The sequence below is a fragment of the Agelaius phoeniceus genome, chromosome 21 (genome assembly GCF_051311805.1).
Source record: "Agelaius phoeniceus isolate bAgePho1 chromosome 21, bAgePho1.hap1, whole genome shotgun sequence".
Lineage (NCBI taxonomy): Eukaryota > Metazoa > Chordata > Aves > Passeriformes > Icteridae > Agelaius > Agelaius phoeniceus.
Genome location: NC_135285.1, coordinates 6,464,698 through 6,482,799, shown reverse-complemented (window position 1 = coordinate 6,482,799; position 18,102 = coordinate 6,464,698). Strand labels below are relative to the sequence as shown.

Genomic DNA, 18,102 nt, shown 5'->3' with positions numbered 1-18,102 from the left:
CTCAACCCCCCCGGCCCTGCGACCTGCCCCCCTGCCAGGGACCGAGCCCCGCCGGCAGCCGAGCCGCGGAAAGGGGGGCAGAGAGGGGGGCAGAGAGGGGGGCAGAGCCGCTTCCCCCCCCTCCTCCTCTCCCCCCCTTATCCCATCCGCATCACCCCCCCCAGCCCTGTTTTAAGTGCTTCTATCAACAAGTGTAAGTGGCTGCGCTCCGTGGGGAGGGATGGGGTGGGCTGGCCGAGGGGCTGGAGGGAGAGGTGACCCGCAGGTTAGCGGGGGACACGGCCCCCCTCCACCTCCAACCACCCCCCTCCTCCGGTCCCCATCAACCCCGCAGCAAGGTCACCTCCCCTGGGAAAAGCCCGGCTCTCTCGCCTTAATGAGATAATTACGTCCTGCACCACAGTTAAAAACTCATAGGCTGCTTCCCTTGGGGTTAGAAAGAAACCTCCCTAATGAAAACCAGCCACCGGGAAAAAGGAGTTTTTCCTCTTTAAAATTATATATATTTATATATATGTATGCATGCACGCAGATATGCAGGGAGGAGGCAGTGGGAGGGAGGGAGGAGAGGGGCAGACCGCGGGGCTGGTTGCTGGTGTCCGGAGAGCGCTGGGCTCGGGGCGATGAGCAGAAATCGAAGAGGTTAAACAATTTTTCCTTCCCCTCGATTCCAGCCGCTCTCCTGCCCCGCCGCTGCAGGGACATTTGGACAGGGCTGCGCTGGGTTCCACGCGAAACCTCCGAGCGAGGTGGGCCGGCTCTGAGCTCATAAACATCCCCGCTCCAGCACGGCCGAGGGAGGCAAACCCCTGGCTGAGTTATTTTAACATTTGTCGAAAGCTTTTCTTGCGCTCCCTTCCCCTCCAGTCGGAGGCGTGCGGATTTTTAAGGCAGCCAGCGCTGCCAAATCTGATCTTCCTGACGGGGAAGCGCCTTCCCAGAGCTCTCCAGCTTGGAAGGGGTGCAGCTGAAGGCAGATTTTGGCTCTCTCCAGCTCGGCGGGGGGCTCCTCCAGTGTGCAAACAAGCCAGCCCAACCTCCCTTCCCCCTTTTCATTGTGGGGGGGTCCGTTTGTCGGTCTGTCGGTCCGGTTTGCGGCCCTAGGGGCGCTCTGGGAGCCAGCCCCGCTGTCGGGTTCTGTCCTCGGCTGTGTAAATCCCGGGCTGCTGTCACGCTGTCACACTGTCCCTGCTCCTGCCTTCCCCCGGGATGCTCCCAAGGATGGGAGTTTCGGCCCTGTCCCCCCCGTGCCCACTGCACTTCTGCACTCCGTGTGCATTTTAGAACACAAATAAATTGCCAGCAGCCCCCCTGGCTGCTCCTACTCAGGGAGGGGATGGCTGCATCACTCCTGGCACCACCAGGCTCTGCGGGACCCAGCACAGCCTCGTGCCACCCCTCCCTTTCTCAATCTGCTTTTTTCCACCGTGCCTGCAGGGACAGACCCTCCCCAGGATGGGGATGTCCCCATGTGCAGGAAAAGCTGCCCCAGGACCAGCCCTGGCTGTGACCCTTCAGCAGTGGGTGCTGGCTGTCCCAGGGCAGTGGGGACCCCCCTCCCCGGGGTGCCCCAGCCCCCCCTCTTGGCTCCAGGGCTGGGAACAGCTTGCTGTGATTATTTTGGGGGTGGCTGCTCTTGGCCCGTGGAGGGGCAAGGGCAGGAGAGGGGGGATGGAGCAGCCCCATCCCCGTTTATAACCCTCTTCCTCCTCCTCCTTGTTTAGGGCCAGACCTTATTCTTGAACTGTCTGGCTTTTCCAGGGGAGACAGCTTTCCCTCGGTCCGTGGCATTAAATAATTAAATGGAGGGAATAATCGTCGGTGAAACCCCCTTGGGTTCGCACTTCCTCGGGCCCTGTGATTGCTGATATTTTTTTGGTTGAAATATGACCTTTTTTATGATCAAAGGGGATCAGAGTTCCAAAGGAAAGTTTAAAAAAAAAAAAAAAGAAAAAAAAAAGAGGGCAAGCATTTTCTTTTTTTCCCAGTCCTAGCGGTCTGGTAAAGTTTCTTTAGACATGCAAAGATTTACACACCTTTCTGCAGGGTGCCTTAAATTACCCTCCAACTCTTTACACATTTCCATGAGCAGAGCAAGAACAGTAAGTCATTGAGAAATTAACTGGCCTTTCAGTAATATCCCCTGTCGGCCTTTCAGAAGGAGAATGTCTAATGACTTTTTTGAAGTAGAGGTCAGGGTTTGCTTTTTTTAAATAAAACAATCTGTATTAATGCAATTTCCTTTTTAGCTGTAGGATTTGCCCTTTTTTTCCCTCAGCATTGTTTTTTCAACACCACCAGCCACACGAGGCATCCCAAGCAAGACCTGGTTGTTTGAAACACACACTCCTGGTGTTTCCTAACCCACTTGTGCAAGCTCTTCTCCTTTATTTTTTTGGTAAAAATTGTGGTTTAAAGTGGACTTCGAAGCTGGCAAGGTGACTCTTGGCTTTGGGCAAAACGTGGGTTTTGGGGCAGGAGCAAAGCTGAGCAGGTTTGCTTTGCCTGGCACCAGCAGCTGGGTTTTGCTGAGCTGGGTGTGAGCTCTGAGTCTGGCTTTGCTGGGCCAGAGCTTCTGGGCTGATGAACCAGAGGCACTGAACTGGCAGGGCTGTGCTGGGCTCCTCGGGGTTCTGCAGCCCTTGGGATGGATGAGTTTCTGTTTGCCAGTCCTTCATCTTCCTCTCAAAAGAAAAAGGTTGAAAATACTATAATTTTTTTGGTAATCTCACTTTGTGTTTTCCTAGGGGTTTCCTGATATTTCTCTCACACTGTGCCAACACTTTGTGCTTCCCTGGTGCTCAGCATGGCAGGGATCTGGATGTGCTCTGCCAGCCCCAGCCCCTCCTCACCCCAGAACCGTGGGCTGGGGCAGTGCAGCCTCCTTGGACACTGCCTGGGATGGGATGGTGCTGCTCTTTGTGGCACCCAGGTGTGGATGTTCTGGTGCAGAGAGGCTGGGCTGGCTCACCCCCAGCTGAAGGATTTTCTGGCTGTGGAGCTGCACCTCAGCTGCTCTGGAGGATGCTCAGAGGGGAGCGTGGGGGATGGCGGGAGCCTGGCAGAGCCCGGCCAGGGCCAGAAATCAGCTCTGGGTGCCCAGCCCTGTGTCCTGCCCGGGCTGGGGATCAGAGCACCCCCTCCACCCCCAGGGCATCAGACAGGGGCCAGGGCAGTGCCACCAGGGGTGACAGCCTGGGCCAGTTGCTGGAGGAGTCCCCCGTGCCCAGCCCTGCCTTTCCCAGCAGGAATGGTATTTCTGGATTTACTGAGCAGCTCCTCTTTCTCCTTCCATCCCTGCCAGACCCCAAAAGTACAGCATGACCTGTGCTGGCTCCTCTCCTCCTCCTCTCCCCTGCAGCCCTCACAACTCCCCCCACTGCCTCCCAGCTCCCTGTCTCTGTGGTGGCATTATAAAACACCCCAGCCAGACCCTTGGTGAAGATTTTTCTCCCAGCTTTCTCATTCCCTCTCTTTCTGCCTCTCTTCTGCTCTTTCTTTCTCTCCCTCTCTTTCTTTCCCTGCCAGGAATCCCAGTCAGTCCCAGATGAACCAATACTCTGTGGCTCTGCTATTTCCCTTTTATTCCCCCCCCCCTCCTTCAACTGCGAGATGGGAAAAGAGTGAACTAAAAAAAAAAAAAAAAAAAAAAAGAGAGAGAGAGAAAGAAAGAAAGAAAAAAATCAAAGCGGCACATATTGGATCCAGATGTGCTTACAGCCCTTTCCAGCAATTTAATTAAATTCCCCCAGACAGCCAGGAGGATTTCTTAATGATCAAATTTCCCTGGCTTTCCTCCTAAAATGCCCCTCTTTCTTCAGCTGGCTGTTGCTGTGTCTCCCTGATGGATGGATGGCCAGCTCGCATTCTCCTGAGCCCGCCCCGCCAGGGCCACGGGGAGGAAGGGGCAGAGCCTGGTGCTGTTACCCCAGCCAGGAATTCAAATACCCCATCCTGGTGCTGTTACCCCAGCCAGGAATTCAAATACCCCATCCTGGTGCTGTTACCCCAGCCAGGAATTCAAATACCCCATCCTGGTGCTGTTACCCCAGCCAGGAATTCAAATACCCCAGCCTGGTGCTGTTACCCCAGCCAGGAATTCAAATACCCCATCCTGGTGCTGTTACCCCAGCCAGGCACCCAAATACCCCATCCTGGTGCTGTTACCCCAGCCAGGCACCCAAATACCCCATCCTGGTGCTGTTACCCCAGCCAGGCACCCAAATACCCCATCCTGGTGCTGTTACCCCAGCCAGGCACCCAAATACCCCATCCTGGTGCTGTTACCCCAGCCAGGCACCCAAATACCCCAGCCTGGTGCTGTTACCCCAGCCAGGAATTCAAATACCCCATCCTGGTGCTGTTACCCCAGCCAGGCACCCAAATACCCCATCCTGGTGCTGTTACCCCAGCCAGGAATTCAAATACCCCATCCTGGTGCTGTTACCCCAGCCAGGAATTCAAATACCCCATCCTGGTGCTGTTACCCCAGCCAGGCACCCCAACACTCATCCAGCCATGGCCCTGCTTGCAAAACCTCTGCTCCCAGGAAATGTGGGGCTGGGGACCCCTCCCTGGGTTATGTCCTGTGCTGTGCTCGTGGCAGAGGAGGGTTCCCACTGTGCGGGTGGCAAGGGAAGGGCTCAGCCCGTGGCTCTCCTGGTTTGTCACCTCCCAGGGATGGTTTAGATCCAGGTTTGGTCCCACACTGTGTCCCCAAAGCCTCTTTTCAAGCTGGGGGTGACCAGGGTGGGGGCAAAGCCTCTGTGGGGTTCCTGAAAGGCACTTTTGGGCTGGCACGGCACATTTGGGGCAGCCCAGTGTCCCCTCTCATCCTCAGGGACAGCATGGCTGGGGTCAGAGGTGGCACTGGGGTGACCCTGCCTGGGCAGCCCTCCTTTCCCAGCCAACAGCAGGAAAGGAGCAGTGATTGCCCCCCAAAATGGTGCCTGTGGAGGGCTGGACCTGCAGGGTCCCCACCAGTGCCACACAGACAGGGACGGGGTTTGTGTCTGCTGCTGCCACTGGAACTGTGGAGGCTCCAGGGTTTTCTTGGACATTGGAGGGTTTGGGCTTTACTGGGAATGCAGAGGGGCCAAGGTCTGGCTTTACCTGGGACTGGAATGAGGGTCTCAGCTGCCCAGCCCACCCAAAGGGGGGTCCCTGCAGCCCCACTGCTCTGGTTTGAAGCCAGCTGAGCCCTCTATGCAGAGGGACAAGTCCCCTCTGTTCCTTGCTGCTCGCCCCCTCTGCTCCCTGCCCAGGCTGGATGGGGTTATTTCCACCCCTCCTCAGGCAAACACGGGGATGGCACCCCCAAACCCACCCGGGGGGCTGCAGGGGGGGTGCAGACCAGCTGCCCACCGAGGTGCCACTGCACAGCACCAAGTCCCGGTGGCACCAGGGCCACCAGCCACCCTGCAGAGCCCTGCCCTGCCCTCAAGGTGGGCTCGGGGTCCAGGAGCTGCAAGCACCGGGGTCGCCCACGCTGGCACCCCATTTTGTGCGGGGAAGGGAAGGGTGGGAAACAGGGGGGACCGTGACAGAATGTCAGAAAAATGCCCAGCCGGCGCGGCCTCCTCGCCCCCTCTGCCCCGGGGCCACGGCTGCCTGCTGGAATCTGGAAGCGCTCCACCGGAATAAAATAAATACGTAAATAGGAAACCCAAGGCGGCTTCAGTTATTGCCGCTCTCCAGAGCTCCCCGCGCTGGCGGATTCCGCCAGAATAATAATAAAAATAATGATGATTATGATAATAGCACCAATAAATCCCGGGCTAATGTTTCCCCTGGTAGCTCTTCCAGCAGGGGAGGGTCCGGCCAGCGGCACCGGAGTCACCCCGAGCCCCGGGGAGGCGGCAGCCACTGGGTGCCAGCTGCCAGCAAAGCCAGCCCGGCCTGGGCGGGTCCTCCAGAGGGACGGGGGACATCGGGGGGCACCCAGGGATGGGGGACACATGGGGGGGACACATGGTGGGAGGGGGACATTCGGGGCAGGGAAGGACACCTGGCACGGGGGAGGACACCGGGGCAGGGGATACTCGCGGTGTGACACCCGTGAGAGAGGGGACACCCGGGGGGGACAGGGGGGGACACGAGGGGCCCCCCCCTCCGGCGTGCGGCCGCGTGCTGCCCCCTGCTGGCCGCGCCCGCCAAGGCCACGCCCATCACGGTCACGCCCATTGAGGCCACGCCCACACACCACGCCGCTTTATGAGGCCGTGCCCTCCAGCGATGACACGCCCTCCTTTAGCCACGCCCCATTTGACCGCACCCTCATGCCGAGACCACACCCTCCGATTTGGGCCACGCCCCGTCCGACCACACCCCCCGCGGCGGCCACACCCATCGGCGAGGCCCCGCCCCCGGCGGGTTGCGGTTCCCGTTCCGGTTCCGGTGGCGGTTCCCGGGCAGGTGAGGGGCGGCAGGGCCGGGGCTGAGCCGTGAGGGGAGGGCGGTGCCGGGGCCTCCTTTCCCTGCCCGCGCTGCTCGGGGAGCTCGGGGCCGCCGGCGGGGGCTGCAGTGGAATTTGTGAGCGTTTATTTGTGAAAATGAACCGAGGGTTATGGACTCGTTTGGGGTTTTTGTCCCCCCCGCTATAGCCTGATCTACCTCCTCAGAGAAAGGTGTGATGAGCGTGTTTAATGCATCTAAAAATGTATGGATGCAGCCCACTCAACCTGTCAGGAGTGGTGCATACCCTTATTTATTTATTTATTTACACCTACGAGCTGGTAATAACAAAAATACTCTGACTTTAAAGCATTGTAAAACGAACAGAAAAACCAAATTAGTTTTATTTTTTATTCGCTTATTTTAATTGGACTATTTAACTCTAGTAAAGAACGATAAGGAAACGAAGATGGAAGATGTATGCTTTAGAGATCTTTAGGCAGGGCTATTCCTTATCTCCTTTTTCCTCCCGCTGGGGTCTGGGGGCTCCTGGCCTTTCCTCCCGTGGGTGCAGGGAGGTTTAGAGGGGCCTGCGGGCTCGGTGTCCCTGGGGTGGCTCCAGGTACCCCTGTCCCATAGAGGCCGGGCATTGCTTTGCTGGTGACAGCCCCCGGGGCCCTGGAGCATTGGGGCTCCCGGCACTGTCCAGGTAGGCAGGGCTTGAGACACACAAAAAGGGGGCTCCTGGCCCCGGGGCTTTGTGCCCATCCTGGCCGTGCCCAGATAACCGCAGTGTGCAGCTCTGTGTGCGGGAGATAATTTGGAGGCACCAGATCCGTGTGTGGGAGGAGATCCCTGCGCTGGGCTGGGCTGGGCTGCCTTTATATAAGGAGGGGGAGGCTGTGTTTTTTTCTACGTTCAGACCTGCTGAAAGCCTTGTTTGTTTTGAAAGGAGGGAGAAGCCCCTCGGAGAGGGGCCGGGGTGCGGGAGGACAGCGGTGCCGTGCTGGAGGCCCCCAGGAGGGGGTGCACGGGCAGAGCACGATGCCTTTCCTGCACGGCTTCCGCAGGATCGTCCTGGAGTACCAGCCCCTGGTGGATGAGCTCCTGGGGCTGCTGGCCACGCCTGACACCGAAGGGCAGAGCTCCCTGGAGAGGTAACAGCAGGGGGCTGAACACCCCGGGGTGTTTTGGGGGGTGGTTGGAGCTCAGGGAGGTGGATGGGGTTGGACAGCATTGGCTTGGACAGCCCCCAGTCCTGGGGAGCAGCTCATCCCACAGACCCTCTGTTCTTCGGGAATGTGGAGGTGGAGCAAGGCAAACACAGGAGCTGTGGGGGCTCCCCAGGAAAGGCCCTTTCTGCCTGACCCCTGGCAACAAAGCTGAAGTGGGGCTCAGCTGAGGCCCTGAGGCTGCTCTGTAACCCCACAGCCAGCAGGTCAGAGACCCACTGGGTACAGGACCAGAGGTAAAACCAGGGATTTTCCTTCTTCCCTGGTGCCACTTTGACCCTCGCACACCTGAGCTATGTTCACTGAGTAACTGCTGGGGTTTTGTGTGTCTCAAGCCCTGCCTGCCTGGACAGTGACAAGAGCCAGCTCTCAGCCGTGAGAAGAGTCCTGGAGAGGGAGACCCACTCCCCATTTTATCAGGAAGGTGTGAGCTATGCCCTGCTGAAGGTCACCGAGCTGGGGCTTGTCCCAGCTGCAGAAATCCTCCTGGAATTTGGTGCTGACCTCAGCTTTGAAGGTGAGGCTGGTCGGAAGGGGGCTGGGCCAGGAGGAACCAGCAGATGAGAAGCTGCCCTGTGAGCGGGGGGATAGCTGGGGCAGAAAGAGGGGGTGCTACCAGCTCAGACACTCCTGCTCCTTGCTGGAGCAGTGTGGATGTGCCTTGTGGAGACCCAGCCACAAGGATGGACTGAGGGACACCAGGGACTCGGGGGCTTTTGGCAGGATGGAGCCATTGGAGCAGCAGGACCTGGGGTCCAGGCATCACTGTGCTCCCAGGGCCCTCCCCAGCTGTCCCCTTCCACTCTTGGCAGGCTCTGGGGCCGTTTTGTTCTCTCTGACTGTTTTTGTCCTCAGACCCGGTCACGTACTACACGCCCCTGCACATGGCGGTGCTGCGCAACCAGCCGGACGTGGTGGAGCTCCTGGTGCAGCACGGCGCCGACATCAACCGCAGAGACCGGGTACGGCCTCGCTCCTGGCTGAGCCCCCAGGCCTGACTGCTCTGGTGTGAGGGACAGCCCTCCTGCTTCCCTCCTCCCAGGCCTCACCCCGTGCTGCTCCCCCTTGGCACATCCCTGTGCCCGCTCTCCGTGCTCTGCTGCTGAGGCAGGTCAGGTTGAGCTGAGCCCCTGCCTTGGAGCAATGTGGGAGGAGGCTGGAGAGACTCTTGCTGTGGCCAAGATAAAACCCCAACAGCGACTCCCTGCAGACACTCACAGTCTTCAGTATCTGCCAGTGTTTTTTAACTGTGTTTAACTGTTGTGCAGATCCATGAGAGCAGTCCCCTGGACCTGGCCAGCGAGGAGCCCGAGCGGTTGCCGTGCCTGCGGCGGCTGCTGCAGCTGGGGGCCAACGTCAACGCTGCTGACAAGAACGGTCTGTGCACCCCACCCAGCTCCCCCAGCTGAGGGTGGGCAGGGCAGGGCACAGCGCTGGGGCCATTTGCTGCTGCACCTGCTCCCTGCTCTCAGTCGGGTTTGGGAGTTGGGAGGAAGCTGGCAGAACCTCCCTGCACTCAGTATTTCCTCCTGGTGTGCTGGCTGTGCGAAAAGGGCTGAACCCAGCTCTGTGCAGTCCAGGGGAGGTGGGGTGGGGCTGTGCCTCTGTCATTCTGTGGTGCCCACTTGCTCTAAAACTCACTCTGCCGTGGCACATATGCCCACTGAGACCACCACTAACCCTGCCTGTGTGCCTGTTACTGTGCCCACAGCTGGGCACCATCATGGGAACAGTGGAAGCCTCTGCCAGAAGAAGGGTTGTCACTCCCTGCGTTTGGCTCTCTGGTGGGTGGGGTGGATTGTTTTCCTTCCTGCCTTTTGGGGTGTCACCCTGTTGTCCTGTGACTGACTGATTGCTCCATTGCAGGGAAGACCGCCCTGCTGCATGCCCTGGCCAGCAGTGACAGTGGCCAGATCCACAACACCGACAGCATCCGTCTCCTGCTGGAAGGAGGTAAAGAAAACCCTCTCCTCTTTCTGGGCTGGTTGATTATTTGTGCAGCACCAGGCATTGCCCTCCTGACTCCTTTATGGAGTCAGAGTAAAGCCCAGGGGTGCTGGAGTTGGTGCTGGCCTGACCTCACACTCTGCAGTGTCAGACATTCTCTGTCCCTTCCTGCAGGCGCAGATGTCAGGGCTGCCACCAAGGATGGTGACACTGTCTTCACCTATGTCATCTACCTGCTGGGAGAGATGGCGTACAGCTACAGCGAGGAGGAGGCCGAGGACATCGAGCGCTTCTGCTTCCGTGTCACGCAGCTGCTGCTGGCCCACGGTGCCAACCCCAGCCAGTGCCCAGCCTCAGAGTCCCTCACACACTTCTGCTTAAAAAGCTTCAAAGACTACTTCCCACTGCTGCGCTTCTTGCTGGAGTCAGGTGCTGCCTACAACTGCTCCCTCCACGGTCCCTCGTGCTGGTCTGGCTTCCACATCGTCTTTGAGCACCTCTGCTGGCACCTCAGTCGCTTCAACGATGAAACCTATTCCTCAGACCTCATGCAGAAGGGTCAGACTCTGCTGGAGCTCATGATGGCCAGTTCACAAGCCATCCAGCTGCCCAGCAATTTTGAGGTCAACACCAGCAGCTGCAGGTTCCACGGGGAGAAGGTCCAGACTCTGTTCTGCTCTCTGAAGCAGCTGGAGCGCTCGCCGCAGGCACTGAAACACCTCTGCAGGGTGTTCATCCGGCAGCGCCTCAAACCCTGGCCTGTGGGTGACAAAATCAAGGCTCTGCCTCTCCCAGACCGGCTGAAGTGGTACCTGCTCATCGACCACGCTGCCGCTGGCCACGAGGACCTGTGAGCCTGGCAGTGCCTCTGTCTGCTCCCTCCACAGCCCTGCTGTGCCTACAGCCACTGCAGCTCTGCTCTGAGACAGCTTTCTCTGCAGCAAGAGGTGCTGCCCATGGAGTCCCTCTCTGTGGCATTCTGGGGGTGTTTTTCTGGGCACAACATCACAGCTGTGTTTGTGAAGGTCTCGTTGCTCTGGGGCACGTCATGGGGAGGCAGGCAGAGCTCCTGGGCATGGGGGAGCTGGGTACTGGGCTGGTTTGGAGGGAGATTAAGCAAAGGCCTGGGGGCTGCGACTGGACAGGCAGCCTGTCCCCTCTCCCAGCCCTGCCATGGGTGGGTGATGCAGTGCCTTAGGTGTCCAGTGAGCTGAGAGATGCCTCAGGGTGCTGGGTGAAGGAAGAGGTGTTCTGGCTTTCCTGCCTCTGATCCTGGTGGTGGAAGCAGGTCCGGCATCAAACTGTGGGTGTGGATGCCTTCCTTGCTCAGTGTGGGCTTCTGACACTGGGGATGGGAGTGAAATGGGGCTGACTGAGTTTCTGCACCCCATCCTGGCACAGAGGAACATCCACCAAGGACATCTCAGAGTTACTGCACTGCAAAACACATCAAAGGGATGTTTCCTAAAATCCCTGTGCAAGGAGGAGGAATGGGCAATCAGCAGCTGAGTGCCTTGTGCCTCCCTCCCCATTCCCTGGCTCTTTCTCTTGGTGACCACTCCCAGAATCTTACTCTCCAGTGCCTCCTTCCCAGAAGGAATTGTTGCACCTGGAGGGCTCATGTTCCAGCCCTGCCACAGCTGCCTGGCTCCCCTTTCCAGGCACCTGCTTCCTTGTGACGTGCCAAAGGCTGGTCACAGAGCTGAGCCCCACACAGTTTTGTTGGTTTGTACTGTTTTTCATGGGGGATGGATGCAGTAGATGAAGAGGAAAAATCTGTTCTGGTTAAAGACAGTTTTTATCAGGTGGATCTGGGATTCACTGGCATTTGGAACTGGAACTGTGTGTCCTGATGAACTGGTGCTTAAAAAAACCCAGTAATGTGATCAAATTCTGTCCTGCTGTCTGGAATGGGAACTGAACTATTAAACGAGGCCTTCTATAATAACAGCACTATTATTAACAAGGGGCTTGTTTTTCCTTAGGAGAGGTGGCGTGAAGGACAGGAATGGGGGGATGGCTGGAGGGTTGAGCTGCAGCTGACTCTGCACTTGGGTTCACCCTGGCACGATGCTGTGCCAGTGTTGGCCACCTTGGGCCAGAGGCCAGACTTGGGTAAATGAAGGGAACATGGCCAAAGAGGAGATGGGGATGTTCAAAGCCAGGTGATGGTGTGGGGTGTTGGGGGAGCACAGTGTCACAGCGATGGAGCTGGAGGTGATGGGCTGGATGGGTCTGGGAGCAGCTCAGGCCACCCCAGTGCACTCCCAGGGTTGCAAGGCTTTGTCCCCCTATCCCTGCAGGAGGATGTGGGGACTCGGGGTCACACACACCTCCCTTTTTGCTGCCCATGGGGTGACCTGCTCAGGGGTTTAAAGGTGAGGCCCCCTCAAAGCCCCAGAACCCGGTGCTGCCTCCCCACACCACCACAGGGACACAGCTGAGGCTTCTCCCCTTTGCCTTACCCAGCTCATTGCTGAGCAGCAGCAAGGGGTCAAACACCCAAGCAAGGAATGGAGCCCAGTCCATGCCAAAGGTGCCCCAAGCTCCAGTTCATGAGCAGGAGCCCTGTGCACTGCAGTCAGCAACCTGCAGCTGCCCATGGATCACCTCATGCGTTGGAGACCCTCCTGCTCCTGTCCGGAGCCCCTGAGGGTGGCACGGAGCCAACATGCACCCGACAGACCTCACGTGCAGAAGTGCAACAGCAGGAAAATGTATTTGGCAAACACCTCTTTTCACAAACAGCAGCAACTTGGAAGACAAAGTCCCGTCCTTGTCACCGGCCCCTGGAAGGGGAGTCACGACACGGGAGAGACCTTCTCCCACTGCCCTCATCTCATGGCAAAGGTGTAGACGTGGTAGATCTCATCAGGAAAGTTCTCCTGGCGCTCCTCAGCCAGGAGGTGCAGCCCAGCTCTGCGGATGATCTTATGGACCACGTCCAGGTCCCGGCAGACGCTGCTGTCCACATCATCCATGATCACACCCTCCTGGGCCATGTTGTCCTTGATGACCACGATGCCGTTGGGCCGCAGGCCGGCACGGCAGCGCTTCAGGAAGTCGGAGAGGTGGTTATCAGTGAGATGTCCTGGAGGGGCAGAGCAGGGGTTAGAGGTGACCAAGGGGAGGAAACACAGAGGCTGCATTTGGGATCCCTCCAGAACCAAATACTTGAGACATCTGCAGGGAAAGCTTTAGCTTGGGGGTGTCCAACTTGTGTCTCACTACTCAACTCCATCCGACCCACACCTCTGCTCTGGCCTCTGAGGGCTTGGGAGAAAAAGCACAGGGCCCCTCCATGGGGGCTCCATGAGCTGCCCACCCCTGGCCCTCACCCATGCTGTGATGTTCATCCTCCATCCAGACCTCAAGCTGCATGAAGGTGCATAGGACACCTGCCCTCTCAAGGGAACAGGACAGGCTGGAAAGACCCCACAAACAGTGACCCTCACCGATGACCCACTGGATCCAGATGACATCGTAGGAGTTTGGCTCAGGGCTGAAGTCCTGGAGGCCACAGCAGAAGTAGTTGCGCACCCGCCTGCCCTCCTCGCCCAGGTAGCTCTTGGCCTTGGTGAGGAAGTCCTCTGTCACATCCACCATGTCCACTGTCTTGAAGAGGGGCAGCAGCAGCCGCTTGGTGATCCGGCCGATGCCAGCCCCGCAGTCCAGAGCACGGGTTGTCCCCGTCCGGTTGGGGCCATCCTGCAACAGCCACCGTGAGTGGTGAGTCCCACTGGGAGGCACCCACCGAGGAGAAACGGGACAGCCACACACAGGATCCCATGGAGCAATTCAGAGGGAAGAGCCCAGCTCCACGCTGGGAGAAGGGTGGGATTTTAGGAACACAACAAACTGTGCCACCTACCCGCAGAAACCTCTGCAGGAACTTCCTGGAGCTGTTGATGTCGATGCTGGAGATGTGGCCATAGCCCCCCAGCATGCCATCCACCGTGGCGGGCACATCCTTCCAGTACTTCTCTGCCTTGGAGTAAAACTCAAACTCGTTCTCCACCACCTCGCTGGTCATGCTGGCCGAGGGCACGCACGGGCCCGCACGGGACTCACTGCTCCCCTGGGATGGGAGAACCCAAACCAGCGAGGAATGAGTCAGCTCTGCAGCACCTCACACCTGTTTATCACCCCTTCCCCCTCCCCAGGGCTACTGCAAACTAAAAAAACCTTCAGCTGAGAGCAAGAAGGAACAAAGATCTAAATCCTGGTATTTTCTGGAGACCAACAAGCCCAAAACCACTCCCTGAGCAGATGCCTCAGCCAGAACAGGTATGGCAGAGCCTTGCTCAGCAATACGTGCAATTATACAATTATATTTTAAGGCTGACGCACCCTTTTCACCTATTCTGCCTCTTTCCCTGTCTTAACATTTTACAGACTCCATGTTTATGTGTGGCGACAACCCCATCAGTCACCTCCAATTACATCTCGAGTTGCTAAAAGTTATCCTGAGCACCTACCTGAGGATTGTAAATCTCAGCCGTGACCATAAGTTAGATATTTGCAATATAATAAAGTCAAGGTATAATCAGCAATACAAGCTATAAATTGCCCCCAGGCATCTCATAATTCAAACCACTATGGATTTGATTAACTGCGCTGGGGATTAGAAACTAGATTTAAGGTGGCCAAAGGGTAAATTCAAGGACTTCAAACACCTTTACCAAATAAAGAAATATATAGAGTTCATGGCTTGAATTTGCTGGCAAATACCCCATTAGACACAAAACCTTTTCTATGGCAGCTTAGACAGGTTTGGTGGCCCCATGTGGCATCGAACAGCCTAGGGATAGGAAAGGGGGACATGGCATCTCAACTTACAGGTCACTGGTGGAAATCCAGTTTGGCTCAGTGGTGCCAGGAGCTGGTCTACGCTGTGATCTAGGAGCAGAGAAGATGGGATTTAACCAAATCACTCCTCTAGTCCTGTAAGTGTGACCATGACCCCAGGAAACCACAGGTAAGAGACACCCCAGCCCCACAGACAGACTCCCAGGGAGGCTGGGGGACAGGAGCTGCTGCTGCCCCTTAGCTCAGAGGCTGAGTGACGAGTGCAGCCAGTGCATGGAGGGTTCTCTTTCAGTGCTCCTGCCTGTACTCCAATTTGGACAGTGCTCCTGTCTGATCTCACGGGCTGGGACTCAGGCTCACCCTCCCAGCAGTGACCCCATTCCTTGGCCTGGGTTTGGCTTGGTGAATCCCTGGTGACTCATTTCTCAGGGTGTCACAGCCTACCAGCAGAGAGCACCCAGCCCCCCTAACCCGAACCTAAATCTGAACCCGAACCCTTCCTGCTGCCCAAGCAGCCCCTGAAACGCGGCCGGGGCCCGCGGAACTGGGGGCAGGTGAAGGCCGGGACTCGCCCCATGGACGCCACAGCCGTGGGGGGGAGGTCACACGGCGTGGAGGGGTCACCTCGGCGAGGGGCCCGAGCCCCGGGGCCGCTGGCAGGGGCCGGGGAGCGACAGGGCCGAGGGTGCGCGGCCGGGGGTCCCCAGGCCGAGGGGTTGTGGCTGTGCCGCCAGGGGAGTCCCGTCCCGGGCCCGGGGGGTTACAGCAGCCCCGTGCGGTGCGAGGGGGCGGTTCCCCGCTGCAAGGCCGGCCCGGCCCGGCCCTTTCGCCTCCCGCCCACCGGGGCCGAGCCCCCCCCGCGCTCCAGGCCCGCGGCGCTGCGGACCCCGCGGGCCGCCGGCTGCAGCCCTACCCCGGCTCCGGCCCGGGCAGCTCCGCCGGCCCCTCCCGGCCCTCCCCGCGGCCGCGGCCCGTGGAGAGGCGTTCCGGGGGTGCCGGGGGTGCCGCTCCCGCCGCTCCCTCGGGCCGCGGCCGCGACCCCCGGGCCCCCCCATTACCTCCGGCGGCGGCCGCGCGCTGCCCCCCCACGGCACGGGCGGCCGCGGGGACCAACCAGGCGGCGGCGTGGCGATGACGTCACCGTGACGCAACGGACGTGACCTGCCCTGCTCTCCCACTGCTGCCCGCGCGGGGGCGCTGCGAGCCGGGGGTGGTCAGTGGTGGGACGGACTGGGAGGGATCGGGACGGACTGGGACGGACCGGGAGGGACTGGGACGGATCAGGAGGGACTGGGACCGACTGGGACGGACTGGAACAGGCGGGGGAGGACTGGGATGGACTGGGACAGGCCGGAGAGGACTGGGGCGGACCGGGCAGCCCCAGGGCAGCCCGCGGATATCCCGCGGTTCTTGAGGGGCAGACTACCACGGGAGCCCGTCCGGCTGGCACGGGGGTGACGGGACCCAGAGTCGCTAGAACAAGTAGCCGCGGAGGTCCCCGTCCCGGCTCCTGCTCCTGCCCCGGTCCTGTCCCGTCGTTGTCCTTGTCCCGGTCCCGTCCCGTTCCCTCCCGCCGTGCCCCGTCCTGGCCGCCAGGGGGCGCTGTTGTCCCGCCGTTGCGCCGCGGGAACTTCGGAGCGTCCTGAGGGGGAGCGGGACCCGCTCGGGCCCCGGCACCGAACACCGGTACTGACGCACCCGGTACCGACAGAGCCCGGCACCCACAGAGCCCGGCGCCGAACATCCGGTACCGACAAAACTCAGCACCGAACAGCCGGTACTGACACACCCGGTACCGACAGAGCCCGGCACTGACACACCCGGTACCAGCACACCCGGTACCGGCACACCCGGCATCCACAGAACCCAGCATCGACTGACACCCCGGCACCGACACACCCGGTACCAGCACACCCGGTACCGACAGAACCCGGCACCGACACACCCGGTACCAGCACACCCGGTACCGACAGAATCCGGCACCAACAAAACCCAAAACCCGGTACCGGCACACCCGGTACTGACTGACACCCCCAGCACTGGCCCCTCACACGCCCCGTCCTGTGCCGGTGCCCAGTTCGGCACTGGCCCCTCCGCTCCGGGTGTCCCCCGCTCTCGGTGCCCTCCCCTGGCCGCTCCTGCCGGGCCAGCACGGGGCGCTCAGGGCTGAGGGCTCAGCACAGCTGTGTCCCCTCCTCAGCACAGCTCACTCCAGCCCCTTCGGGGTCTCACCCCACCCCAGCAGGACAGGGTTAACGGGACCTGGGGGTGCCCAAGGCCTTCGGAAGAGGATCTGTGGGGCTGTGACAGTGTCACTGTGGGGACAGTGACAGTGACAAGGCTGGGCTGGCTACAGTTTTGTCTGTGGGGAATGGAGGCTGGTGGGGATTCTCTGCTGTTTAGTATGACTCGAGTCCTTCCCTCAACTTCCCCAGAAACCGAGTTTCACAGAACTTGGAGGGACAAAATCTGCTTGAAGGCACCCAAAGCTGTCAGAGGGCAGTGGCCAGAGGGGCGGTGCTGCATGGGCACAGGGGGAGCAGGGCCCATTCCCAGGACCTGCCTCTCCCAAAATGTCCTAATGGCCCAAACAAGGTCTTGCTGTCCCCAGAACAGAGCTGCTCAGCCCATGGCCATCCAGAAATCCATGGCACAACCAGGATGTGGCCTCAGGGATAGACCCCCTTACCATGGGACATATGAAATAAAGTCCCTACCTTTGGGCAAGCAAACATCAGCCTGGGGCAGGTTTTGGGCCCCCAGGTCCCCTGAGTCCCTGTGAAAGGACCTGAGTGTGCTGGGGACAGCAGTGACCTGAGCTGGGGGCTCAGTGCTGACACCAGGAGAGTGTGTTTAGTCAACTGCAGAGCAGGGGACACAGTAAGAGCATCTCTGTGCACAAAAAGCACTGCTTTTTGCAGTTTGTTCTCCACGTTTTAAAGAAACAAGGCTCTTTGTCACCAGGGAGGGGACACTGAGCACAGGGCGGTGGCACCTTGCTGTTCACAGGCAGGAGGGGTGTTTGGGAGGTGCATGGGGGTGAGTGTCCCCATGCACAGGCACCTGAATGACCCAAACCCACCAGTTTTCCCCTCACTGAAGCTGCCAGCAGCCATTGCATCGCTCCAGTTGTCACCTGTGTTTTCAAGCAGGCAATGGGCACCTGCATCCCATCCATGCCACGTGTCTTCCATGGTGCCTGCAGTATTTGCTGCCTCTGCTTCCCCAACAAAAGGCACTTTTATCCTTTATTTCACTGAGCTGCACTGGGGCTCCTGAAGGCTCTTTCCATTAAGCCCCAGCCACCTCCTCCATCCTTCCCTATTGCCAAACCCTTCATGATGGCAGGAAGGGAATGCTGCTGCCATCCTCTCCGGGGGCTGGGGCTCTGCTTTGGCCCCTCAGGTTACAATGAAACCTGCAGCAGTTGCCTTAGCTCAGGGGCAGGTCTTGTTTGCAAATGTTACCTTTGATTTTATATTATTATTGTTATTAATTTCGTTGAGGTAACAGAGTGTGGCTGAAAATTGAAAGGAAAACTAAAGTGAGTGTCCCTGAGCTTGCCGTGTTTCTGAGCCCAGCTGGGGAGAAGGGTCCCAGCATTGAGGACTCCTTGTTGAGTCCCACTCTCTGCTGGAGACACCTCCAACCTCGGGGCCAGTTTGTGCAAAGCCAAATCTGCAAAAAAGAGTGGCAGCAGCAGCAGCAGCCCCAGCTCCAG

General features: G+C 59.0%; 2 protein-coding genes across 3 annotated transcripts; one reads left to right on the top strand and one right to left on the bottom strand.

Moving 5' to 3' along the window:
* Positions 1 to 6,259: 6,259 nt before the first annotated feature.
* On the top strand, positions 6,260 to 11,522 carry ASB6 (ankyrin repeat and SOCS box containing 6). The gene is made up of 7 exons (XM_054646329.2): positions 6,260 to 6,414; positions 7,346 to 7,550; positions 7,961 to 8,142; positions 8,481 to 8,587; positions 8,894 to 9,002; positions 9,492 to 9,578; positions 9,747 to 11,522. Exons 1-7 carry the CDS (start codon positions 6,279 to 6,281, stop codon positions 10,424 to 10,426), a joined length of 1,506 nt encoding a protein of 501 aa, XP_054502304.2. The 5' UTR covers positions 6,260 to 6,278; the 3' UTR covers positions 10,427 to 11,522.
* Positions 11,523 to 12,272: 750 nt separating this feature from the next.
* Positions 12,273 to 15,534, bottom strand: NTMT1 (N-terminal Xaa-Pro-Lys N-methyltransferase 1). 2 transcript variants are annotated; one of them, XM_054646501.2, is made up of 5 exons: positions 15,440 to 15,534; positions 14,412 to 14,471; positions 13,444 to 13,650; positions 13,028 to 13,280; positions 12,273 to 12,663 (listed from the first exon to the last, which is right to left on the bottom strand). In XM_054646501.2, the coding sequence occupies exons 3-5, from the start codon at positions 13,603 to 13,605 to the stop codon at positions 12,407 to 12,409; spliced, it is 672 nt and encodes a 223-aa protein (XP_054502476.1). In that variant the 5' UTR covers positions 13,606 to 13,650; positions 14,412 to 14,471; positions 15,440 to 15,534; the 3' UTR covers positions 12,273 to 12,406. The 2 variants fall into 2 exon arrangements, with proteins under 2 accessions (XP_054502476.1, XP_077045204.1); XM_077189089.1 differs by lacking the exon at positions 15,440 to 15,534 and adding an exon at positions 15,295 to 15,389.
* Between the last annotated feature and the right edge of the window lie 2,568 nt (positions 15,535 to 18,102).

What these genes read in the sequence shown, in the direction of transcription:
- ASB6 (XM_054646329.2), top strand. Translation starts at nt 6,279, where the DNA reads ATGCCGAGACCACACCCTCCGATTTGGGCCACGCCCCGTCCGACCACA. An exon ending in CGGTGGCGGTTCCCGGGCAG is followed by an intron (nt 6,415 to 7,345) that starts GTGAGGGGCGGC and finishes TTGTTTTGAAAG; the next exon opens with GAGGGAGAAGCCCCTCGGAG. An exon ending in CAACGCTGCTGACAAGAACG is followed by an intron (nt 9,003 to 9,491) that starts GTCTGTGCACCC and finishes GCTCCATTGCAG; the next exon opens with GGAAGACCGCCCTGCTGCAT.
- NTMT1 (XM_054646501.2), bottom strand. Translation starts at nt 13,605, where the DNA reads ATGACCAGCGAGGTGGTGGAGAACGAGTTTGAGTTTTACTCCAAGGCA. An exon ending in TCCTGCAGAGGTTTCTGCGG is followed by an intron (nt 13,281 to 13,443) that starts GTAGGTGGCACA and finishes TGGCTGTTGCAG; the next exon opens with GATGGCCCCAACCGGACGGG. An exon ending in CTGGATCCAGTGGGTCATCG is followed by an intron (nt 12,664 to 13,027) that starts GTGAGGGTCACT and finishes CTGCCCCTCCAG; the next exon opens with GACATCTCACTGATAACCAC.